Genomic DNA, 27,198 nt, shown 5'->3' with positions numbered 1-27,198 from the left:
ACCTATCAAAGATCCTGCACCAGGTGGTAATGCAGTGTCACCACAGCACTGGCAGGCTGGAATGCCGATGGCATCATGTTTGTTTGCGAGTGGACTTGTAACAAAAATGTTAGAAGGACACAGTCCTATTGATGTTAGGGCTGATATGGGTAAAATTCTCTGTGTCATGTGATAGGCAAAGGCCACGATTTAGGCTCCCACCTGACTTATGGTAACATCTAGAAAAGTGCCTATGTTTGTGAACAGTGTCTTTGGGTCAAAAAGTAGTGCCACACCATCCTATAAATCAGAGCTGCTCTTGCTGGTTTGATGTTTAATCAGTTTGATGAGGAAGAGTTTGAAATAGTTTTATTAGCCCTTTCCACCAATTTTGCTGGATGTCACCCCAATTTTCCAGTGCTCTGGAACATGGACTTTTGATTATCCTTCATCCTCTCTGAAAATGATTTGAGATCCACCCACTAAATTGGATGTAAGAACATGGAGGGCAGAGGAGAGCGTAACAGTGCACAAGATAACGCCATATTTCCTACTTAATTAGCTCTGGTGGCCCAGATACCAAGTTTGGGTGGGAAATCGTGTACACAGCCACCTCTAAGACACCCCTGTACATTGCAGAACTGAGCAATGACAAAGCCCTCCTCTGCAATTACCATAATATAAGGATCCCCCAACTATCTCTTTTCTCTTAAACACACCAGGGGCCAGGATGGGAAGTGGTGTAAGTGCCCCAGTGGCAGCTCTACCAGACAACAGACATTGCTAAGATACTAATCTAATGTTGGCTCTGAAGCCACAAACCTCCCCGTCAGCGGTCCTGGGCCATTCTCTGTGAGCTCTTTGAGAAAGCTGCAAACATGACTTCTGCAGCTGAACAATGTTGTTGCTGGCCTTGGCCCTCACTGAATGGCATTAGGGAAGGGCAGAGAACTTTATGTAAGTATATCATCTGGCAATAGAATTACTTTTCCCACCACTGAAATTCAGCCATCTGATAGGTGGAAGGTATTTAAGAGCACCCAGCAACATGACGCAAAAGGAAGGGAAGAAGGATGCTTTATCCAATTAAGGCAACGTGGGAATTTAGTTAGGCAGAATCTAATTCCACAAACTGGAGTTTGGCCAGGACACCTTCTCAAGAAGCTCTGAGGAGGTTAAGTAAGAGGAGTGTTTGTGTTTAATGCCCTGCCTATGGGGTATACTGCATGGAATCTGTACCTTTGGTGGGCAGGCCTGTGGGTGGGGTGGGGTGGGGTGTAAAAGGGGCAACTGCCTTGGAGCCCATCGATACAAAAGGGCCCAGGGCTTACTGTGGTGGCAGCAGTGACTGGAGCCTTGGGCCCTTTAAATCCCTGCTGCAGTCCAGGCAATGCTGAAGGACTGGCTGTGGATGGGGGAGGAGGGGGAAGAGGGCTAGCCCTAGCCCTAGCCTCTGCCCTTCTGCCTGAGGTCCTGCCCTTTCTGGGAGCACAGAGCAGGCCTCCACCATCTTGCCTAAGGGCTGAATGATTCTATTCTCCCCTGCACCCCTGTTGGTGGGACAAAGGAAAAAATCACTGACTAGCATTTGAGGGAATTATTCATAGTTACACCAGAGGAGAGGGAATACAGAGGAATGCCAAATGTAGACCTAACAGGGGCCAGGCTGTCTGCTGTGTAAACTTCTGCTTGAGGGGGGATCCCTGATTTTGTCAGATTTCTACAAGAAAAGGGTCAGCGTTGTTTTTCCGTAGCTTGGGAGACAGCGAAGCTGTTTCTCTTTCTTACACACATGCCCCTTCCCTCTTTGATAGCTGTTCTCCTTTCAGGAGCCATTTTGGAGCCCATTAAATCAATTTTGCAGTTCGTTAGCCCTTTCCTCCCCAATGACCCACTATAATATTCTGTCTTCTTTCAGTATCGCACCAAGAGCATTCCTATCGTGAAATCTACCAAGGCAGCTTCTGAAAGTACCACGCGTCGGATCATAATTTACGGGGTCCAGGATGAGAACGGCTCCAATGTCCAGAACTTTGCTCTGGATATCACTCCCCCTCCAGAAGTGATTTACAAATCTGAGCCAGGCACCAGCGATGGCATGAATGTGCTAGGGATTGTGATATTCTCTGCTACTATGGGTATGTTTTAAACATGTTGGAGCAGGTCAACTATGAATCAAGTGGAATATTGTTCTATGGGGTTATTTCACAGGATCAGGGCGGGAGGAGAGTTCTTTTTTAGTATTCCTGATGTAATTATTTCCCATCTAACTTTCTCTAAATTTCATGTCAGAAAAAGCATGTCCTAGTAATGGGTTTCAATCCTTTTGCAGCTGAACCTTGTTCATAATCCCTGTGGACATTTTCTTTTCATTTTCCTGATAGTTTCCATGCATGCTGCTTTCCCCCTTTCTGATTATTTCACTAAGCCTTTGCTTGTTTAATGCATGCTTGCATTTGAAAGCTACTGAACTTTACTTTGGAGACTTTTGCAGAGAGGGTAGTGAGGAACAATAGTAATATCCCCAAAAGGAAAAGTAATCTGGAAATGTTGAGAGTCATCACCTTAAAGGCTTCACTGTTCAATAAGATACACAAAGGGGTAGTTTCAAGAAATGTTAATCTGCAGTAAAACCTCACCAGGTTAAAATCCTGTCAATTGCAGATACACAAGCCCCTGTCCACAGCCATTAAGTAATGAACCTAAATGGTCATTTGTGACCAAAGTTTTTACTCCTAGTGATTTACAAGATGATTTCCAATTCTCGGACGTTTGCACTAGATTCTCACATCTTAGCTGTCACACACACCCAACAGAGACACACGCACCCAGCTGGGTGCCACAGAAGGCTACCTACATGAGGTCCTGAATCAGTGTGTTTTAGGTGCCTTTGTCATACCTCTCCTCTGTCCATCAGTGCTCATTTTGGGTCTGGGCTGGCCAGAACCAGACACAACCTTAAAACTGAGAAGAGTCCTGTATGTGGATTTCTTCATGCAACTAAAATTACTGAGCCCTCCACCTCCTGCTTCCAGAAAAAAAAAAAAAAAAGCTTCTCTTACTAAGGGGGAATGGGCCTGATTTTCAGTTATACTAAAGCCCCTTCATGCCACTCTGGCAGAGTAGAGGGCTGTAAAGATGGTATACCTATAATTTATGCACCTGTTAGAGCCCCTTTACTTTGGTAGAATGGCACAAAGGGGCCTTGGTGTAAATAGGAATCAGACCCAATGAGTGAGCAGACTTGCTCACAAGCACGCAGTGCCAAATGAATTATTTTGATGTATTATGATATTTTCGCCTATATTTGGAATGATATTTCCATTTTCCTCCAAGCCTCATCCACACATCTTCTGTTTGATCCCTGACACTTCACTTTTCCTTAGGATTGTAGGAAGGTGATCTAGAGCTCCTGCGAAAGGTCAGGAAATACCTGTAAAGTGGATTGCCCTATGGACAATTTGTCTGGCTGTGTTCTCCTATACATGAGATACAGACATCTTTAGTAGTAGAATCTACTGTTTCCACAGCCACCAATCTGACACAGTTTTAAAAGTAACCTTTAATGTACATATAAAATTCTTCTCCTGTCCTTCCATCACAGTCATAGATTTTTCGAGTGATGGGCAATGGATATGACCTGGCCTGGAGCTCTGGTGAGATCTTCCACGGTGAATGATTCCTCCAGGAGTTGGCAGGCCAGCTGATGTTCCATGGTTTATGTTACACTGAAGTCACATGTCTGGATTACTGGAATAGCCCCACTTCTGCACACTCACTTTCGACCTTCCAGCTTTTGTTGAGAGAATGTAAATTTCTCAGGTCAACAGCCTTCCATTTCACTTGTGACTGTTCTCCTGATATCTAGTGGAGCAATTCCAGTAAGCACACAATGACTGTTCACACTTGTTGGTTTTAGGCACCCTGTGATGTAGCAGCAGCTGTCAATAAGCACAGGGTCCAGCTCCTTTGCATGAGCTAAGCTTTCTTATGACGAACATGCATAGTAGGCAGTAGGATAGTAAAGTGCAAGCATGGAGGCATAATGCTACTGGGCTGGGTCTCACTTTTGAATTTGCAAGCTTCTTGAGTATGTTGCTCTGAGTGCTAACTTTGCTTTTTATTCTCCTTGTGAACCTTGAAGGAGAAAGTGAGGTCTAATGTAACCCCAAATAAACAAGATTCCAGCAACAGATAAGTGATACCCCATTCAAGATGACATTATGTTCTCTATTGGCTTCATGATTCCAAAGCTGGAAGAGACTGACTTACATTGGCTCAGTTGGCCTGTAATTGGCTCTTGTGGTAATAGAGTGAGTCCCCAGACAGAGCCAATGTAAGTGTAGGGCAAGCTTCTTGTCTTGGGCAATGATGTACGGGGTTGACAGCATAGACAAAACTTGTGCTGAGGTGGTCTGGTTTATTATTCATATAGATGTTGAACAGTATTGGTTAGAGTACACTCCCTTTTGGCAGGCTTTTTTTTTTTTTTTTTTTTTTGTTGCTGCCTTTGGCTCTGTTTCCCACACAGCTCAATGTAAAACATCGGTTCTGGTAAAGATTGTACCAGTCCTGAGGTGGTGATCTTTCCTATTGTTGTGTACTTGAGTGAGGCGCTTTCAGTCATTCACTGTGTCGTATACTGCTGGTAGGTCAACCAACATAGCACCTGTTACCATACCTTTTTCATGGCTATCTTTGATGTACTGAGTGATATTCAGCACTTGACCAGTATATAACTTGCCTGGGTGGAATCCAGCTTTCTCCTAAGTACTTCTCAACAAGTGGTGATAGATGGTTTAGGATGAGATGCTCATACAGTTTGTAGAAGTGATATAGTAGTGATACAGGCCTGACATTCTTTGATTCCATTACATCCTTCCCAGGATTCAGGAGTGCCACGTGTGCTTGTCACCAGATCTCAAGTATAAAATTACAACCAAGAAATAAGCAAGTGTACATATCTGAATTCCCTCTGATGCCATAACTGTGCCATGAGAATTTGACATAACTACGAATCATCCTCTGTCTTGGTAGAACTGATCAACTGGCCTGTGGCAAGATGTGAGAGTACAGTATAGATAAAATCCTCTTGGTAATGAAAATGACTGTAGCTTATCCCAGTGGCCTTGTGGCTATTCTCTGCACTCCTACTGAAAGTCAGAAGTTCAGTCCTATCCTCTTGATCCATGAGTTGGAAGCACTGTTAAGAGAGCGTGCTCAGTTCTGGGAACCAGAGGAATAGTCTGAGTGGCTCAAAAGCATTTGCAACCCCTTTAACCTAGTGAACACTAATAGTGAAGAAACTCCTATCTACTAATCCTTGGTCTGCTGCACGGTTGGTCACTGTGACATGGCAATTTGAGACTTGAGGGTAAATAATTCTAAATTAGGGGATCTCAACTGTCCAATAAGGATGCAGGTGGGAATCAACCTCTTGTGGAAACAAAAGGGAGAGGAAAATGTGCTACTGTCAGACTGGAATATTCACTCCTTCTGCTAATTCAAGCAGTGCATAAAATAAGTAAAAATCAAAGGTGCTTGTGGAACAACATCTCCCACACAGATTCCCTGCCAAACAGCATCATAAACACAGATAAAGGAATTATTTTTCTTAGCATCTTTATGTGAAAATCATTATGTTATTTTTAACCAAAGGAACATGGGCCTAAAGGAAAGAAAAAATTCACTCCCCTCTGACTCGAATTGCAGCCTAGTAAGAATCCTAATGCATCATAAAGAACAAACTAATATAAAGAAGTCTATTAAATGCTTCAGGCTGATAAAACTTAACTTTCTAAATAGATAAGAGATCTCAAAGTCCATTGTGACAAGCCTCTCAGATAGGACGCAAATATTAGCCTTGCACTATGGTACCAATAAAACTGTGCCATGGGACATTCAGTGAAAGCAAAAGACTGCAAATTTAAAACTAAGGAAAGGAAATATTTTTCACACAATGGATAATATTCCCATGGAACTTAATGGCCCAAGCTATCAATTAGGCAAGCACTTAGCATGACTAAGAATAGATTTTTGTACTGCTAACACATACATACAGAGTCACATTTCTACTACAGATAGTCCCCGACTTACGAACACGTTACATTCCGAACACCTGGTCGTAACTTGATTTGGTCATAAGTCGGAAATACCCTGATACTATAATCCCTCAAGGTATGTGAGGGTTTGCGCACCAGGCAACCCTCGTGTACCTTGAATTTTGCATAAGTTGGGGAGGGCTTGCTTGGGGTCCTGGGAAGGGACAGAGGCATTAAGCCTGGGGAGGGTTAGGGTGGTAGGGGTGGCTGGAGGGTGCAGTTGAGCTGGGACTTGCAGGGCGCTGGGCCCAGCCACGAGTTGGTGCTGGAGCTGTGGGGGTGGTGGGTAGCGGGGTTGGAGCTGGAGCCCTGGGCATTGGGGGTTGGGAGCCCCGGGCACAGGTTGAAGCTGGAGCCCTGCATGTCAGGGAGTGTGAGCTGGGGCCATGGGGGATTGGGGGGGGTTGAACGGGGTGAACCTGGGTGGGGGGATTAGCTGGTGGAGGGGTAGAGCCTCATGCACCTGCAGTGGCTGACAGCTGGGAGCCCCAAGCGCGGGGTTCGGGGTGAGCTGGGTCCATAGGAGGTTTGAGCCAGGCAGGGGAGGGGTTGAACAGGGGTGCAGCATGGCAGGGTGCTTGAGTGGGGAGCAGGTTGGAGCCAGCCGCAAGGGGTGGAGGTGATCAGGGGCCACACGGGGGTTCCGGAGGTTGGGTCTGGATCCGCAGGAGTTGGGGGTTGGGGCATGGGGGTTGGAGCCCAGTCCGTGGGAGTTGGAGGGGCGCCCCAGGCATGTGGCTGGAGCTTCCCCCGCCCTGCTGGGTAGGTGAGCTGGGGTGCACAGGGGGCGTGAACTGGAGGTTAGGTGTAAGTACAAATGGTCATAAGTTGATGTGTTCGTAAATTGGGGACTGCCTATAATAGAATCCAGGGTCTAGGAAGGGATATAAATCCTTGTGTTTCAAGGCATAAATCAACCTCTAACTAAAGGGAGTTAGGAAGCAACCTCCCTATGCACAATTATCCTGTTACTGTCTATTGCAAGGTTTCTTCACCTTCCTCTGAACCTTCTGGTTCCAACCACAGTCAGAGACAGAATAGTGGATTACAAGTGCCACGTCCCCCTCTTGGACAGAACCCGCACTACTCAGGTGTGTTACCCCAACACTGCTAGTCTTCCTTTCTCTCCACACCTGCGGTGTCCCATACACTCGTCACTGGCCACACGGGGCCAACAGGACACTGCAGCATGCACATGCGGCGCACCCGCCCCCCGCTCCATGCATGCACCCCAGGACTCAGTGGGACAAGCCTGTGGTGGCAGAAGCAGCGGGAGCAGCTCCTCCTACATCTCTTGCCCCAGCGCAGCTCCTGCAGCCTGATGCAGTCCCAGTGGCCTACGCGGCTGCAGCCTGGCACTGTCCCGGCCCAAAGCAGCATGGCTCCTGCACCTCTGGGGGTGCCAGCAGCCCTGGTTCCAGGGGTGGCTCCAGCAAGTCATCGGAATATACACTTAGAAAGTGGGGTGGATAGGCTGGAGTTGCCCGACTCTGGGGGAGGGGGAGGGCATTCAGTTAGAGCGGGGGAGGCTGGGGGTGCCTGGCTCTGGGGGAGGGGGAGGACATTTGTTTGAGTGGGTGGGGGCAGTGGCAAACATGGAAGGATGACAACCACAAGTGTGGCGACCCTTGAATTACTATTGGACACCACTGTTCTACACATACCCCTGGCTGGAAAAACACTCCTTTAAGAGACCACTGAGTTGTCATTTAGCAGGTTCCAGCCTTGCCTGCTCCCCTCCTGTTACCAGCAATTGCCATAGACTCAGATGTGCAATGGCCTTGTAAACAAAACACAGTTATTCCTGTAAAGTAAAAGGGACTCCATTTCCCCAATTCAGCATACTACTAAATTAGAAAACTAAGACCCCTGTAAGACTGCCATGGCTTAATAAGGCCAGCCTGGCTTAACATACCAAAACTTGTCATTAACATTCTGTTAGTTTAAATGAGCAACATTGTTAATAAAATATAATGTGGTTTTGTGACCAAAAATTTACAGCTAGGTGAATATTAATAGACATATAAACTGACATCCTGCCTGAGGTGTTATTGTGAAATTGCTGGGTCTGACATTGAAGTGGTTCACTCCCCTGCATCGGGGGGAGGGGGAACAGGGGGGTTGCCTTGGCACTATTATGATCGGGGACGGGGCCTGCAAACACAGATGCATGCCCCAAGTGACAGAGCATGGGCCCTCAGTCAAAGCAAACACTCTGTCCATCCAGTGCTTTCCTGTAAAATCCTCTTCAATCACACACTGATTAAGCAGGCAGTTTGTTTCTGAAGTGCTTCCCTGTTTGTTTAACAAGATTCATTACAATTCTCACAAGGGATCACTGTAGCAAATTAGTTAAATGGGAACATGAGTGATATGTTTATAATTAGCCATGCATTTTTAAAACTTAACACCATGCAGAAAATATATGGTTACATAACTATTCTGGAACTAGATTCCCTCCTTGCATGACTGTTAATTACATACGAATATGTTTGTTTTCTTTGATGACTGGTCTTGTGCAGTGGTTTGGCCCTTCCTTATATTCATGTGCATTTGCCTATTTCTGCCAAGACTGCTAAACCAGGTTGGCAAAAAGGACCAAGTGCAAAGGTGGCATTTATCTTATAGATGCTTATCCACTAGAAACTGGACTGAGACCAGATTAATTTCACAGCTGCCAGATAATAGCTTTTGGTCACTGACAGTTTGGGCTGGGTATGAACTGGTGAGCTAAAAGAAAATGGCTACATCCTACCGTAAAATATTCTCTCTCTCCCCCTCTTTCTCTCTCTGTGTTGTTAACCTCTTGTGGCTGGTCATAGAAGCTGTGAGAGATTTACTCATGAGAACTCAAAGAACTTTAGCTTAAGTGGAAAAGGTCGGTATTTGTGGAACTGAAGAATACAGTGCTGTCCCCCATCCCCTGTATGTGTTTGTGTGATTTACATATGTGTGTTTCTACAATACCAAGATTTGCATCAATTTTCTAACCTAGCTAACTACCCACACTTAGCACACTTTGAATTGAGGTAAAGAGCATGTGTGCTGGGGATTTGAAAGAGTAAATGAGAATTAAAACCATATGTTTGATTGCAGGTATAATGTTGGGCAGAATGGGTAACAGTGGAGTTCCTTTGGTCAGTTTTTGCCAGTGTTTAAATGAATCTGTCATGAAGATAGTGGCAGTTGCTGTGTGGTAAGTAGCTGTTTTATCAAGAAAAAATATCACTTTTTAAAAGTAGACACATATTTCAATACTAAAAAATGTTCTGAGGTGATGTAATTTTGTTTCCAGGCAAATTCATGAGGGACAACAACCTCAACTTTTTATGGTGTTAGTACTCTAAGGATGTTATACAAACATTCCAGGCCAGCTGCTGGTCCCTGGCTCTGTTCCTTTTGCACGACTCCAGTGGCATACAGAGCACAGATTGCTGCCTCACACAGATACCTCAGAAAGGGGAATTCCCAAGTGTCAGAAAGCAACATACTTAGGTCTGTGATACCTACTTCATATGTAGACAACATGGCCAGTGGGGTGGGCACGTATATGAAGGGACAGAATCCCAATGCATGTTCCTCTGGCAATCCCCATCCGGCAGGGTAGGGCCTAAGCTATCACTCTAGTCCACATACCATAGAAAGGCCATAAGTTAGATTGGGGGCTAGTATGACCCTTGATTAAGAGACTGAAAAGATGGCTTAGACCTGAGCTAACAAAAGTAGGATTGATCTATTTGTAGAAGAGCGCACATCTGCACTCATGTCTGTCTACTATTGAAATTACTCAGTTATTACAAAATTGTTCCTATTCTGGACCAGTGCAGTTCCCCAACAGGCATAGTTATATCAACATAATAGTTGTGTGGATGTCCCATCTGCACTTCTCCCTGTCTTGTAAGCTTTTTGACCAGAGATTGTAGTGACTGGACGATCATTTGCCTTTAGATGGCCAATGTGAATTTCACAGCTGTACCTGTGGAGTTACAGGCTGTCTAGTACATGAAAGAACATGAATCCTTACCAACAGGAGTATGGCCCAGCTTCATTCCCAGTCCCAGATCCCATGCCAAGCACAGCTCAGACAGGCATATGGATCTGACACTGTTTTATGTAGTTTATACCATAGACCTAGCTGGTAGTAAATAAACAGACCTAAAATTAGGTTACTAGAAATAGCCATTACTCAGAAAAGCCTGAATAATATGCAAAATTGTAAAAAGTTGCAGGACTAGAACTTTTCAGATCCTTCCACTGATTAATAAAAACATTCTAACGTGCGTGGAGAAGGAAGGGACCTTTTCCTACTGGACATTCCTTGAAAAGCCATAAAAATGCATCTGACTAATCATAGCCTTTAGCACGATAAATAAATCTTTGGGTATGTCTGCACTGCAATTAGAAACCTGCAGCTGGTCCATGCCAGCTGATTTGGGCATGCGTGTTTCAGCATAAGTGGCTGTTTAATTGTGGTACAGACATTCAGGCTGCAGCCTGAGCTCTGTGACGCTCCCACCTCACAGGGCTCTAGAGTCAGGGTTCAGGCGAAGCTTGAATGTCTATACAGCAATTAAACAATCCCTTAGTCCAATTTCTGAGTCAGCTGGCATGGGACAGCTGCAGGTGTTTAACTGAAGTGTAGACATACTCTTAGATTTACAGTTTGGCTCTTGAATCTCCCATAGCCAATGGGACCCAGGCCAAGCGGCTCTGGCCAAATGGGCCTTCACCCCAGCCATCTCTGCCCATCCAGCATTCCTGCTGAGGAGTGAAGCCAAGGCATGGGGGCTTGTGCTGGGTGGGCAGAGGAAGCCCCTGTCCCCTGGCTCTGCTCCCTGGCAGGAGAGCTGGGCAAGATGATATAAAAGCATTTTCCCAGAACTTGTGAATGGAAAAGGAATAAGTCTAATCCTGCAAGGTGCACCTATGAAATTCTGAACACCCTCTGTGCTTTTTAAATACTGCACAGTCAGTTCCTAAGTCTGTATTGAAATAAAAGTGCAGGAACCTGACATCTCACTAAATTATTTGATGGAAGTGATCTGTCTCAGTGATAAATCTCTCTTTTCATTTAGGTATTTCCCCTTTGGAATAGTGTTTCTTATTGCTGGCAAGATCTTGGAAATGGATGATCCCACAGCTATTGGGAAGAAGCTGGGCTTTTATGCGATTACTGTGGTTTGTGGTCTGGTAGTTCATGGACTGTTCATTCTGCCAATGATGTACTTCTTTATCACCAAAAAGAATCCCATTGTTTTCATCAGAGGTATTCTTCAAGCCTTGCTAATTGCTCTGGCCACATCTTCCAGGTATTAAGCAGTGATATTATGAAATACCTATGAGGCACTAATTAGAGCTGGCTGAAACCTGGATGTTCAGGTTTGCAGGAAATGTGACTATTTCAAAATTTGATTTCATTCCAGTTCTGAACCAGACCAAAAAAAACCTATGTATATTTCCCAAGATCGCAAGAGCTGCCAAGTGAAAATGCTGCTACAATAAACTCTTTGATATCCGGCATTCTATCACCTGGAACTCTCAAATTACTGGCATTTTAACCATAAGTAAATTTTAGTTACGTTTTCCATAAGTACGATATAGTGAAAGTACATATAAATAAATACAGCAAATACAGTACAAGTTTGCAGTGTACAATACTACTGTAAGTAAATGAATTACTCTGCATACATTTTTGTTTGTTTCTTAATATCTAATCTTGTTTTTCTTTAGTGTTATGCATTACTAGGTATATCTCTCTATTATCCAGAATATTTGAATATCCAGCAACCTCCTGGTTCTGGGGCTGTCGGCTATGAAAGAATGTATTGTATTTGATGGGTGATAGCTATGAAGTGGTCAAGAATCATGTCAGTTTCATTCAGCAGACCCTTAGGGCTTCCAGAATCTCTGATCCAATGTATTAATTATGGCCAATATTACAAACTTTATTATCCCCATTTTACCAGTGGGTAAACAGAGGTACAGAGAGGTTAAGTGACCTGCCCAAAGCCACGTGGAGAGTTTATTTCAGAGCTGAGAACAGAACTGAGGTACTTTGATTGTCTCCTGGTCTGCCTCGCCTATACCATATCCATATATTCATGAAATCCTAAAGTTTCCAACTAAAGCTTTAAAAATTAAGGCACTGTCAGCATTTCTATTATAAATTCTATTTTACAGGATGCTTATTAAATTGTATAAGTTGCTCGTAATTGAAATATATTACAGTATATTTTACAAAGTGAAAGCAGGAGCAAATTGTGTTTTGGGTGGCTTTACAAACGCTGAAGAAGTTTGAAAGTTTAAGGCTATTTTTAAAATAGAACTACAAAGAAAAGTTCGTAGCTTGAGATGCATTCGCATTCCTCACATTTAGAGATAATAATGATCTTACAGTCAGAGATGTTAATGTTGAAAAAGACCTTTCAGGCACCCTCTCAACCCTTTCCCCTGAGCCCACTCAGGCTGTGGCTACGCTGCCCCACCCTTTCAGAAGGGGCATGCAAATACAAACAATCAGAAATGCAAATGAGGTGCAGATTTAAATATCTCATTCCTCATTTGCATGCTTGTGCAGGATCTTGATTCCGGAAGAGGTGATTTTGAGAGCAAAAATAGCTATATAGACAGGGTTCATTCGAAAGGAAACCCCGCTTTCGAAAGCACTCTTCTTGAAAAAAGCTAGGAAGAAGGGTGCTTTCAACAGTGGATTTTCCTTTTGAATGAACACCGTTTACATGACTGTTTTGGCTTTCGAAATCAGCTGGTCTAGACTCAAGAACCCATGTGAGTATGCAAATGAGGCATAAGATATTGGAAATGCAAATGAGATGCAAATTTAAATATATCATGCCTCTTTTGCATACTCACGTGAGATCTTGATTCCAGAAGAGCTGATTTCGAAAGCCAAAACAGTCACGTAAACGGTGTTCATTCAAAAGAAAAACCCATTTTTGAAAGCACCATTCTTCCTAAGTTTTTTCAAGAAAGGTGCTTTCAAAAGCAGGGTTTCCTTTCGACTGAACCCCATCTATATGGCTATTTTCGCTCTCAGAATCAGCTCTTCAGGAATCGAGATCCTGCACAAGCATGCAAATGAGGCATGACATATTTAAATCTGCATCTCATTTGCATTTCCCATCAGCAGCATTTGCATGCCCCTTCCGAAAGGGAGGGGCAATATTGCCATAGCCTAAGGGCTTCCTCAGTCATGGTTCTGAAAAATCTCTATTGCTGCTGGCTCAACAATATCACTAGTCCATTTATTCCATTACTTAACTTCTCTTACTCTATGCATATTTTCTTACCAATTCAACCTGAATTTCTCTCTTTAGGACCTGGTGCCTTTCATTGTTATAGGTTTCTGAGCTCTAGGGGAAAAAAAAAAGTGTTTCTCTTTTAGTTTGTCGCATAGACAGATAATGGCACGTCCCCTCAAGTTAGAATTCCACAGTTACTAAATGTGGTTTTACTGGAGCCTTATATAATAGCATAGTTACTTCCTTTGTCATACAATAGATTATCTTCCTTAACATTTGTGAGTTCATATCCAAGGTATTACTCCCCTGATCTTTTCTGCAATATTACTTTCTAAAAATGTATTTCTCCTTTTGATTGAAGCGTGTCATTATTTCTTCCAATGTGTATTACCTTTGGTTTCTCTCATCATCTGTCTGCCTATATCTCTCAAACCATCACATCTTTCTGCAAGTATGAGCTACTTTCGCTGTAGTATAGTCTCCAAGGCCACACCTACACTAGCGAGATCTTTCAGACTATCTGGGCCTCTTTCAAAAGACCCCATGGAGTATCTACACACAAAATTCATTCTTTCAAAAGGAATTAGGAGACAGCACTTCTTTTGGAGGCCCTCTTCCTCTCCCAAGTGAGGAAGAATGCCTTCTCCTGAAAGATTCTTCTGGAAAAAAAGCATGTGTAGATGCTCTGTGGGCCCTTCTTTCGAAAGAGCTGTCATCATGGCCCCAGATTTTTCGATCCCTGGCCCATTCTTTCAGAAGAGTGGGGGCTGCGTGGAGTCTCTTCTGAAAGAGCAGATTGCTCTTTTTGATCTGCGTTTTTGTGTGTGGACCTGCTCTTTCAAAACAAGATCTTCTGAAAGAGACCCTCCAGAAGATCTTCTTTCGAAAGATCACTGTAGTGTAGGCACAGCCCAGGGGTGTGTTCTACACAGCAGCCTTATTTTGTATAAGCTATTCCGGAAGAGCTGTTATTTCAAAATAACTTTGCTTTGTAGACCTACTCCAAGGGTTCAGGTTGGTCATGGTATCATAAGTTTTCCAAAGTTTCTTTTCTTAAATGTAACAAAATCATAAGACATAGATATACAACAAAAAGTTAGGCCTGATTTGTGTTGACCAAACTGCAGATCCAGCTGGCTAATTGTTTTGTGTTTATGCAGCCTTCCTTAATAGTCTGTAATGCCAGTGTAGACACAAGCAGAAAATTGTGCACATTGTTAAATGATCCAGTGCATAGCTTTGTATGCTGCATATGCAATTATCCTTTTGCATCAACAGACCCATTTTTTGCACACACAACATAGGCTTCACTTTTAAAAAAAAACAATTTGTTATTTGGGTTTTTTTTCTCTTAAATGGTAGCATCTTGTGATGAAATAGTTGAACTTTTAACCTTGGTTACAGTGAGAAGAATAGATACGGCCCATAACTGAACTGTGGCCAAAAGCACATGCACAAATAATTAGTTTTGGACACTAAAGCTGTTTCTGCTGACCATCATCACATCTGCATCTGATTAAGTAATAGCTGCCACAAAGGCAATATCTTAATATTAATAATACAGACATTGAATTATTGGAGCATTTTAGTGCAGACCAAAGGGTTGGCCTACTAATGTCCCTCTTGCATATGTTTCTGCATCAGTGAATGCCTACATCTAATGATTGACAGACCACTGAAAAGCAGGGTTTCACTTGGCCGTTACCACTCAAGAAAGATCTTGGTGTCATTGTGGATAGCTCTCTGAAGACATCAACTCAGTGTGCAGCAGCAGTCAAAAAAGCTAACCAAATGTTAGGAATCATTAAGAAAGGAAAAGATAATAAGACAAAAAATGTCATATCTTTATATAAATCCATGGTATGTGCACATCTGTAATACTGTGTGCAGATGTGGTCACCCCATCTCAAAAAATATATTTTGGAATTGGAAAAGATTCAGAAAAGGGCAACAAAAATGATTAAGGGTATGGAACGTCTGCCATATGAGGAGAGATTAATAAGACTGGGACTTTTTAGCTTGGAAAAAATACAATTAAGAGGGGGGATATGATAGAGATCTATAAAATCATGACTGGTGTGGAGAAAATAAATAAGGGATTGTTATTTACTCCTTCTCACAACACAAGAACTAGGGGTCACCAAATGAAATTAATAGGCAGCAGGTTTAAAACAAGCAATAGGAAATATATTTTCACAAAATGCACAGTTAACCTGTGGAACTCCTTGCCGAAGAATGTTGTGAAGACCAAGACTATAGCAGAGTTTAAAAAAGAACTACGTAAATTCATGGGGGTAGGTCCATTAATGGCTATGAGCCAGGAGGGCATGGACGGTGTCCCTAGCCTTTGTTTGCAGGGGGCTGGAAATGGGCGACAGGGAATCGATCACTTGACGGTTACCTGTTCTGTTCATTCCCTGTGGGGCACCTGGCATTGGCCACTGTCGGAAGACAGGATACTGAGCTTGATGGACCTATGGTCTGACCCAGTATGTCCATTCTTATGTTCTTTATGTTCTTGTATTAAAGCCAGCTACCATCTGTGGAAAGATTTCTTCAGTTACAGTTCATAATTAGAGAAAGACATACCACACGCTAAAAGAGAGATAACCCGCTCTTGGGAGATTTCCCTGTTTATGTTAAGGGCCAATTAGTTATTATAGCAGCACTTAGAAGTTCCACTCAAAGATCAAGGCCACACTGTACAAACACTTAGAGAAAATAATAAACTCACTGGGATGGAGACTAAGGCCTCGCCTACACTACCAGATTGAATTTAATAAAATCAAATGTATTTTATAATGCTGGATTTTATAAATTTGAATTTGAGTAGCATCACTTCCCACAAAGCCCACACAAAATCGAGTTAGTGCTGCCACACTACAGTAGCCAAACATCGACTGTTGCAGCAGTGCATTGTGGGAACTTATCCCTCTGTTCCCTCAGCCCCACATTCTGTGAACTCCCCCCAGACCCTGCTGCACCCCCACTGCTGGCAGTGTTCATCCTGCTGCCTCGTTCCTGAGTCCCCACAGCTTGGGTGAGCTGGGAAGCTGACCAGTGCTGCTGTGCCTGGCTCGGGGGAGCCAGGAGCCAGGTGCCATGCTGGTCAGTTTCCTGGCTCCCACAAATGGCGGGCAGCTGGGAGCCACGTAAAGCAGTGCCTGCAGTTTCTCGTCTCCCTGCCACTTGCAGGAGCCGGGAAACTGACCAGGACTGCTGCGCTGATCAGTTTCTTGGCTCCTGTGAGTAGTGGGCAGCCAGAAGTCAGGTGCAACAGCGCCAGTCAGCCACTGGAGGCTAATGAATTCAATTCAAAGACCTGGTGCTTCCACACTAGCCTTCATTCAAGCTACTAAATTCAAACTTGATGCTATACCCACCCGGTTCCAACAATATTCTCTCATCAATATGAGCGCTCCCTAAATTGAGCTATTGGTATTTACAGTGAAGACAGTCACCTGGTACAATCGAGCTAACTTGCATTTTAACCAACTGCACAATTTACTGCATACTTGAAAGGTGATGAGATGGGTCTGAGACACGTCCTCTCCCCCAGTTGGAGCCTTGAGAAGATTCTTGCCTTTCTTTGCTTCACATCTTACCCAGCTTCAAAATTTGTCAGTGACATCAGCTTTCTGTTGATGGAAGACTAAGGGAACTTGCTTCCAAACCTATCACTGGTGCCCATAATTTTCCAGAGGTACTACAACTGAACTGCATGAGACACTTTCCTTTCTTGGCCCTTTGGTGATGAAACACAGTAGGGCTTTAGCAGCATCGCCAGCCCTTGCTTTCTACCTTTCAGAGATTATAAGACCAGTAGAGACCACTGTGACAGTCTAGTCAGACCTCCTGCATACCACACACCATAGAACTTTCTGAATTGCTGTTCAAACTAGAGCATTCCTTTTAGAAAAACCTCCAGTATTGATTCAAAACTTCATAGAGCGAGAACTAAATGATATTCTCTTCTGTAATGATGCACAGCAGAATTTGCATATCATGCTGCAGTACTTTGTGCTCAGAAAACACAATTGACCTGCTCCTGCTGTCAGAGAAGCCAATGGCAAAACTCATGTTACTTCACTGAAGCCAGATCGGACCAGACCCATAAGAAGATGCACAGGCCTGCCAATGAAGGGTAGAGGGTCAGTTGCCCTGGGCCCCAGTAATTCTAAACGGCCTGAGCCTCCCAGCTGCATGCACCACTATCACAGGAGTGGTGGTGGCCAACACCGAGGCCCTTTAATTTATCACTGCAGACAGTGTGCTCTTGGACACTTTCAGGGCTGGCTGGGAGATGTGGGGGGTCAGTACAGTGGATGCTGGGCGGTATTTAGCCCTGGGCGGTATTTAGCCCTGCCCGAGGTCCCACCCTGTCCAGAACCACAGCGTGGTACCCTGTACCTTGTGTGGCAAGTCTCTTGGCCCCTCACAGACACAGAAGTGAAGATAGGAAATAGTGTTGAATGAAACAGCATTGAATGGGATCTACATGCAGGAGAGTCTGCCGCTTCCAGTGTTATTCCCTGAGGGTAAAACAGCTTGCAACGTGTATTTGATTGTTTGTTTTTTGGATGTTTTGCAGCTCAGCCACCTTGCCTATAACTTTCAAGTGCTTGTTGGAGAACAACCATGTTGACCGAAGAATTGCCAGATTTGTGCTGCCTGTTGGGGCCACAATCAACATGGATGGAACTGCCCTATATGAAGCGGTGGCAGCAATTTTTATTGCTCAAGTAAACAATTACGAGCTGGATTTTGGACAGATTATTACTATAAGGTATAACAATTAGCAACCTTTCCTCTTGACTCATTAGATCTGCGATGTTTTCTCATTTATGTATCAAGGACAGAACTGCAACTGCTATGTTCAGTTCAAAGCTTCCTTTAAGATCCTGACCTGTGCAGACAGAAATCTTATTAGCACTATTAAAATAGAGGTGAACATAGAAATATGTATCATTTCAATTTACTAAATTGCCTTTTTCATCTTCCGCTTTTAGGCCAGTTCTAGCTCAATTAGGATCACAACTCTGTTGCTATCAGTGTTTATTTTTTCCTCGTGAATTCCATACAAAAATGAACCCCTCCAAATATGTGGGCTGGTGGGAATGCCTTTTCCGTGCATAGGACGGGGAGTTTGTTAAGAATGCACCAGCTCCCTCCTTCCACTAATGACTTTCAATATTGTAACCTTCAAATGCTCTCAGCAACAGGCTCTTTACACCCGAAGAGGGCCAGAGCAGCATACCATCATCCTAAAAGTACCACAGCAGACCAGAGAGGGATTTATCAAGTGCAGTCAAGGATGGTTGCCTCCCAAGGATCCATTGCAAGCCCTTAATAAAACAGGAGCATCCTTGCCATAGCTAAGGGCTGGAAGGGCACACCAGGAATGGAGCATGACAGAATGGTCCATAAGGAGGCTGCTGCAACTAGCGAATGGGTCTCTTCAGCCGCCAGAGAAGCCCAGGATGCTAATAACACAAACATGTTTTAAAGCTATCATAGTTCCTACAATCCCTGGGCTGTAAATTCCGTGCTGAGCCTCTGAGAGGTGCAGCACAAAGTCTCACTCCAATTATTGTCTGTATGATTTATTTAAAAGCGAACTCTTTCCTATTTTTTTCTCATTGGGGTTTTGTCAGCCTTAAGGCAAAACTGGAACCCTTAATTATACCTTCCTCCTGGAAGAGAGGTATAAAACATTCAGGGAGTGTGGAATAGACCTGCTTGATGGAAAGGCTACAGGAGACAAGAAATAATATATACTCTTTGTAGTCTTCCTCTAAACCACTATGTTTTTAAAATGGCTTCCATTGCTGCTGCTTTTAGAAGAAACTTTAATAACAAGCAACTTCTCACTGGCTAGAGAGCACAAACTATATCTTTTAAATACCTTCTTCCAGAAAACAGTATAACTGATCCTAAAAAAAAAAAACATAAACAAAACATTCCAATCAGTTAACTATTACCAGAATAATTTCACTGACTGCCAAAGAATGTGTCAGGGAGTAAAACCTGCAGGTTTCCAACCAGGAGTGAATGAGCAGAAAAACATTCATATAATGAGTAAGATCTGATTACTTAAGAGGTCTCCCTCCTACCATCTACCGTCATATCTGGGCATTTTTTCCACTGTTGGGGCCTGCACATCTTCAGTTCTAGCATGTAAAAGAACTGAATGGCAACAGCAAGAGAGATATTTTTTTCAATTAGCCCCTTTCTACAACTTATGAATTAATGTGAAAGTTTGCTCAAACTAGAAAAAGAAATCAATCTGCTCTATACGAGCTGTTGCCTTTTCTCCCTTTACAACACGTGAGAATGGTCATGTGTAGGAATACGAGCATGTCTACCCAGCTAGGAGAGACCATTCTCACTTCAGGTTGCCATACATTTACTACCTGTGCTCAAGCTACACTCATCTCTCATCTAATGAGTACTTTACTTATGAGTATTTGCTAATACGAGGAACATAAATGCCTACATTTATTCACTGTCTGAGTGAACTTTCCTCGCTAATATGAGAGGTGTCCCTGGCCAGGGAGTGGGGAAGCCTGCAGCTGGCTCAGCTCCAGCTGTGGGGTCCCTGGCTGAGGGCAGGGAGACCCGCAGCTGCAGCCTTCTCCCTCCCTTCCCTCAGACATACAGCTGTCTGACAGCCCTTCGGCTGGGGGAGGAGAGGGAGAAGTCTCTTAGCCTGTTTCTCTCCCCTGCAATGGTGGGAACCTGAAACTGAGCAGCCATGAGCTGATCAGTTTCCCAGCCCCAAGCCATGGAGAGCCTGGAACCAGCCTGATCCCGGTTCCCAGCTCCTGCCACTCTGGGAGCCAGGAAACTGACCAGCCCTGGTGGTTCCTGGCTCCACTCCCCTTGCAGGAAAATTTGAGTTATGCAAGAGTTTCAGGAACAACCCCTGGGTAACTCTAGGGTTTACTGTCTTAGACCCCCTGCCCGCTCCACAGTCCTCACCCTTGGCCAGGTTGTAACTACCCTCCATGGTCCCAAACTGCCTCCAGCCTTGAACCCATGCAGCAGCCCCACCCCTCCTCCAGCCTTAGACACTCCCACAGCAGTCACAAACTGCCCCCAGCTTTATACCCCCCCAGCAGCCCCAAACTTCCCCCAGTCTTAGACCCCAAATGCGTCCCTCAACAGCCCCAGCCTTAGTCACCCCTCCTCCTGCCACAGCCTCTTCACCAGGGCTGCTAGGCTGGGTGGCTCCCCCAGCCCTCCTGCTCCCAGCAATTAACTCCAGTGTTAAGGTTTCAGCACCTAGGCATAAGGTAACTGCTATCCCTAGTGACAGAGGTAGCTGCTATCTCCAGCAGTTATCACTATTGATAGATATCTGCGTGAGGCAGCAGTATTAAGAAACTGCAAATGGCTTCTTTAACAGCCACATGCAGTTGGGAACTGCCCAGCTGGCGACCTTTAACAAATCTAATGGGACCCCCATAGGCTGGAAATTCCTGCTCTACATACATACACTACATTCTATTTCTGGTGCCAAACTATTCAAATACATCAGAAAAGTACCTAAACTCAACTGGTTTATGTCAAGTTACAAACCCTTGGAACGAATTGGAGACTTTTACATGTATTTTAATGGGAATTTAGTGTCGCTCTTATGATTTTCAGCTACGAGCAGAAATTTGGGAACCAATTGTGCTCCTATAGCGAGGGATGAGTGTAGTGTGTGCTAAAAATAGCAGTATGGCTACAATGTCATGGCAGGGGAAATGACCTCGTCACCTGAGAGCAAATCTACATCCAGTTCTGGGTTCATATTTGGGTGACTAGCTTAAGCTGCCTCCCATAGTGCTGAGGCCACATTACTGTATTTAGCAGACCAGCTCCTGCAGAAGTGGCACATGTATGTCTACCCAAGCTAGGTATCACATTGCCCAGCTGTGTAGACATACCCTTAGTCTTTGTGATCTATAATTCAGTTACATCTCTGTACCTCAGTTTGGAAAGTAGGGATAATGATGGCTTGAGGCTTAATTAACTAATGCTTGCAAAGAATTCCAAAATCATGGGATAGCAGGTACTGTACAAGAGCAGATGTGATTTTAGTAAGTTACCCGTTTATTGTCTGTATGTTTTCTCTTTTCTGATACCTGGCCTAGACCTCTTCCTCCTGTCAGTCACTTTCCGTAAACATGCCCAATCACTTATGCTCCTGAAAAAGGGAATCCGTTTTCCAAAACAGCACTAATTAAGTATAACACTGAACAAATATGTAGTCGGGAGCTTAAGCCCACATGGAAATTAATATTTATATCAAAGATAGTCCAAAATCAGAATCCTGATCTGAGACACATACCCCCCAACGCACACACACTGAACTGGGGACAGGGGAGCTCAAAAGGGTACCCTCCATTTGAAAACATCTATGAGTTGTTCCATGTACACCTTGAGCAAACATTTTGACTCAATCCCATCTCTTATTTGAAGTCAGATAGTTGCTTCAATACTCAGAGTCAAATAAAAATGATGTTTTCAATTCATTCATTCATTCAGTGTATATATTACAGTAGAACACAAAGTCCCCAGCCAAGATTGGAGACGGGCACCCATTGTGCTAAATACTGTACAAAGGCATAATGATGAGCAGTCCTTGTTTGGAGGATCTTACAGAGTAAGCAGATAAGGTAGCAAAAGGTGGGAGACAGGAAATATTATTATCACTGTTTAAAAAATGTGCTACTGTAGAACATAGAAACTAAGTGTCTTGCCCAAGATCATACAGGGGAGTCTGTGGCAGAGACAAGTTGAATCCAGATGTCTTGAATTCCAGCATAGTTGCTTAATCACAAAACTATCTGTGCTTTTCCAGTGGATGGCATTAAGCCTGCCAGGGCCCCCTGCCCATTTGCTGCCCAGCTGAAAAATATGAAAATTAAATAGGGATAGTAACTAGTTTCCATTTTACAGAAACAGAAGGGGAAGATGAAATCATTCATGCTTGCTTCATACTCAGACCCAAAAAGATGAAGCCAGAACCTAGGAATGGATCCTCACCCCTGCTGCAGCTCACATATAAGCCGTGTCTACACGTGCACGCTACTTCGAAGTAGCGGCACTAACTTCGAAATAGCACCCGTCATGGCTACACGTGTTGGGCGCTATTTCGATGTTAACATCGACGTTAGGCGGTGAGACGTCGAAGCCGCTAACCCCATGAGGGGATGGGAATAGTGCCCTACTTCAAAGTTGAACGTCGAAGTAGGGCACGTGTAGACAATCCGCGTCCCGCAACATTGAAATAGCGGGGTCTGCCATGGTGGCCATCAGCTGAGGGGTTGAGAGACGCTCTCTCTCCAGCCCCTGCAGGGCTCTATGGTCATCGTGTGCAGCAGCCCTTAGCCTAGGGCTTCTGGCTGCTGCTGCGGCAGCTGGGGATCCATGCTGCATGCACAGGGTCTGCAACCAGTTGTCGGCTCTGTGGATCTTGTGTTGTTTAGTGCAACTGTGTCTGGGAGGGGCCCTTTAAGGGAGCGGCTTGCTGTTGAGTCCGCCCTGTGACCCTGTCTGCAGCTGTGCCTGGCACCCTTATTTCGATGTGTGCTACTTTGGCGTGTAGACGTTCCCTCACAGTGCCTATTTCGATGTAGTGCTGCACAACGTCGATGTTGAACGTCGACGTTGCCAGCCCTGGAGGACATGTAGACGTTATTCATCGAAATAGACTATTTCGATGTCGCTACATCGAAATAAGCTAGTTCAATGTAGGCTTCACGTGTAGACGTAGCTATAGTGACTAGAAGGGCTAGAGCAGCATAAAACGACAGTCTGGGAGGGCTCTGTTGGTGCAGGAATCAAAGACAGACAGCATCCATTAGGTTCATCCCAAGGACCTCCTTGCAAGCTTAACATAGGGGTTACACTGAGACTCGGTGTGTATCAACTGCAAGTCCACAATATGCAGCATTGAGGCAATTCTGGAGACAGGCCTCTGGAACCGTTTAAATGATGTTGAGGGCAGGAGAGTGTAAAAGTAGCTTAAAGCCACCTTAACTGCCCTCCCTTCTCTTAGGTAAGAAGTTCTATGCTATGATTTAGAGACACAGAGCAGAATCTTCTTGCTGGAGCCCACCTACTTGGCTATAGGGACACAAGAAGAAAGCGTAACAGTGTACTGCTAATATGATTTCTAATCACAGATCACTGATTCCTGTTGCAGTAGTTTGTATGTGAGTAATTCAGGTCCAGGAATAGTCATGCAGAGATATATTTTTACTTTGTCTTATTTCTAGCCATGTGATGCAGCTGTTACATCTTAATGTTCCTTTTCTTGTTTAAAGTATTACAGCAACAGCTGCCAGCATAGGCGCGGCAGGGATCCCACAAGCTGGCCTTGTGACTATGGTCATTGTTTTGACATCAGTTGGGCTGCCTACAGATGACATCACTTTAATTATTGCAGTTGACTGGGCATTGTAAGTAACTTAGTGTCTGAACCTTCCTTCCATCTGCAAATCAAGTTGTTTTTCTGTACTCTGCATGTCAGTCCACAGACACTTAGGGCTTTATAGCTGTCACTTTCGCTGCTTGTCATCACCACTGGGAACATCTTAGAGACAGCAGGGATGGAACTTGAAAGAGCACCCAGACTAAAGGAGACTCTTCATAAACAGTATAGTGTCTCTGGCCAGAGCTAACTGAATTAGTAACAAACCATTTGTTTTTAATTTCCGCTCTTTGATTTGCCCATGAGTAGATTTCAAATTTCATTATTCAAAACTGTTCAAGTTTTTGGTATCTAGATTATGAGCAGTTAATTTGTCAGCTCTCATAATAAGCAGGCCAGGTCTGGAGAGCTCAGCATTTCTTCAGTTAAGTCAATTGTTGACATCCCTGCTCAAACATGGTAACATTTTGTAGTATAGATGAGGTCATCTATATCCAGTAGATATAATGCCCTGTTTCTCTTTACAACAGCAGGTTTTCTTTTATTCTAAATAAGTCCTACAATTTAACATTTCTTCATGATTCCTCTGAATCCAGTAAAGAGCCATTGTACAAGTCGCTACAAAACTGAAATTACAAGTTCATTGTATTTTATTTAAATGCACACCACTGAAAGTACCTTATGAAGTATTAGAAAAAAAAGTTGGTCTTGTGCCTTTTTTATTTGTGAATGGGGGTTAAACAGCCTCAAGGGTTAATATTTTTTTAAGTTGATTTTAACTTTCAAAAATACCAGGAATGTCAAGTCTGGCCTTTCTTGATTTTGCTGGAGAACTTTTGGGCCTTAGGATGTTTACTTTGAGTCCTAACCTTATAAGGGAAAGGGTGTCAGATCTAAAACAGAGCCATTCTTTAATAGTTAAAGTTCAACAAATACAAGTTGTTTAAACACTTTGACTAAAGAGCTCTTTTCTCAAGGGCTCAGCTACAATTCACTACTTGTAAAGTCATCATTTCACTGTTTCACCCATCAGAGCCTTTCAGTTTAGACAAGACTTGAATTTCTAGTTTAAAACAAACAGAAATTTAAAGCAAACAAAAAAACACTTCAGGTTTTAGAACAACATAAGAAAAGAACAAAGAAGGTATTATACCCCATTTTTTCCCTTTGTAGTCATCTTGAGTGAGAAGGACATACTTACATTTCTTGGACTAGTGCTTGGCAATTACATAAACCTATGGGTGCAAAGAAAACTGAGCTGTCTATATTGTGGTTAGCTTTATAGATATTTTCATCAGTATATTTGGGGGTAGAAGAATATGATGGTTGCTTAAACTATTTGATAGGATTGAAATCTCCTGCTGAGTATAAGTTTTGTATCTATGATTACATGTAACTGTATCCTCTAATCAGACCCCAGAGTAGCTTATTTCAATCCAAAACTTCCTCTAGGCACAACACAAAGCTAATAATCCAGCATGTCTTGCCAAGATTCAAAATCTTGCTCACAAGATAAGAAAAAAACCGAAAGACTGTAATAGCATCTCCAGCAGACACCTATATGTTTGCATTTTGAGAAGCTCTTCATCCAAGCAGAGTCAATAGCAGTAAGTTAAGGCTAAGAGGGGATAGGTACATCTAGGACCAGATTTTCAAGTGCCATAGACACGCAATTTTCATGTGTTGTTACTCTATCTGCATATGTAGTTTGGATAACTGCATGCAGGTGCATTTAATTAGGCATGCAAGTACACTTGCCAAATAGGCATGCAAATTAAGCAGGCATAAAAGTGTGCCTAAAATGTATGGAAAGTCTAGCCAATAGAATTTAAAAGCACTGTGTTCTGTATGCTTTGAAATCAGAGTGCTGTTGATATTGGACCTTCATTCACTTTTATAAGCCAAACATCTAAATGTTTCTGAATCTCAGTTTTATGATCCAGATTCATAAATTAAGTTACCAATATGATCAAGTTTTCAATATATTTCAAATTTAAGAGGGTACTAGTAGTTTGAAATATATGCAGTGTAGTTGTAGCTATATCCATCCCAGGATGAGAGAAACAAGGTGGGAGAGATATTAACACATCTACCCTGTCTCTAACTGGACATAGAGTCAATCGAAAGTAAAATATTAAAACTAGTTTTCAGGTGCTACCCTTGACCCTGAGTCCCATCAATTTTTGTGATTTTACAATCCATTTTTTTAAAATATGTTTTTCTTAGTGTTGCTGTGTGAGAGACCTGTACAAGCAGGGGGAGTCAGACTGATTAATTGACTAAACAGGGAGAAACTGGGACTGAAATTGGGACCAGCATATGAATCATAAAAGCTGTTTACACAAGATGTGAAATGCATAGTCAATAAACTGAAAATATTTTCTCTCATTTCTTTCAGTTATAGTCTTAAATGTTACTTGTAAGAATAGCAGGTAAGGTGATTTCAGAAAGGAGTGTGATATAAGCTGACTGCTTCCCATTAGTTTGATATTGCCAGGAGAGCATTGTTATTTGGGTATATTGTTCTGGAAGACATTAAGAGACAGATTGCCGACTCTACCACACACAGTGATCTCCTTATCCAGCATTCTGGTTGCTGTTATTCTTCATTTATCAAGGGCCTGCCAGATATTGATTGCCCTCCACTCTCTTGAGTTGAGGAACTTGATATTTTGCAGGATCAGTCCTCAAATGAGACTATATTCTGAATTTTTAATATCTAAATACTCAAATACAATACTATTAATAGATGCAAATAGTTCACAGTTTATGGAGAAAACAGCAATGCTTATACTTGAGTTCATTTGTCTAAATATTTAAAGTGCTTGCTTAATTTGTACCTGTTGCAGGTATGACTATTTCCAAGACAGAATACCTGTGACCTAACACCACTGTTTTGTTTCTCAGAGACAGATTTAGAACAATGATCAATGTCTTGGGAGATGCCCTAGCTGCTGGAATCATGGCTCATGTCTGCAGAAAAGAGTTTACCAAGGATGGTGATGAGGTAAGAACATACCAGAATGAGTCAGTCAGTCTGGAGCAGTGAACTCCTTGTCACTATAAAATATTTGAAACATCAACTTCTCATATTTATTTATTCTTAATTATACTACTATTAATGGAAAGAACAAGAATAGCCTATGGATCAAAATTCAAAAGTATGTAACATTTGTAGCTTTAGTGAAAAGAATTTACCTTCTTAGGAAAATACAGAAATTACATTATGGAGTTTAAATGATTGATAGTTGCCCTTTAACTAGAGGTGATACTTTAAACTCTGTGGGGCCGTGTCTACACTAGCCCCAAACTTCAAAGTTGCCATGCAAATGGCCATTTCGAAGTTTACTAATGAAGCGCTAAAATGCATATTCAGCGCTTCATTAGCATGCGGGCGGCTGCGGCACTTCGAAATTGATGCTCCTTGCTGCTG

General features: G+C 43.2%; 1 protein-coding gene across 1 annotated transcript in view; it reads left to right on the top strand.

The window, feature by feature from the left end:
• Positions 1–27,198, top strand: part of SLC1A7 (solute carrier family 1 member 7) — a 78,742-nt gene that overhangs the window by 47,958 nt on the left and 3,586 nt on the right. Inside the window, exons 5-10 of the mRNA XM_075002352.1 lie at positions 1,898–2,117; positions 9,177–9,276; positions 11,156–11,389; positions 17,931–18,125; positions 23,659–23,793; positions 26,673–26,772. Coding sequence (XP_074858453.1) covers positions 1,898–2,117; positions 9,177–9,276; positions 11,156–11,389; positions 17,931–18,125; positions 23,659–23,793; positions 26,673–26,772 — 984 coding nt within the window. The remainder of the gene's footprint in view (positions 1–1,897; positions 2,118–9,176; positions 9,277–11,155; positions 11,390–17,930; positions 18,126–23,658; positions 23,794–26,672; positions 26,773–27,198) is intronic.

Source organism: Carettochelys insculpta, chromosome 9, assembly GCF_033958435.1.
Source record: "Carettochelys insculpta isolate YL-2023 chromosome 9, ASM3395843v1, whole genome shotgun sequence".
Lineage (NCBI taxonomy): Eukaryota > Metazoa > Chordata > Testudines > Carettochelyidae > Carettochelys > Carettochelys insculpta.
The sequence above is the reverse complement of the archived record's forward strand: the minus strand, read 5'-3'. Positions and strand labels throughout refer to the sequence as shown.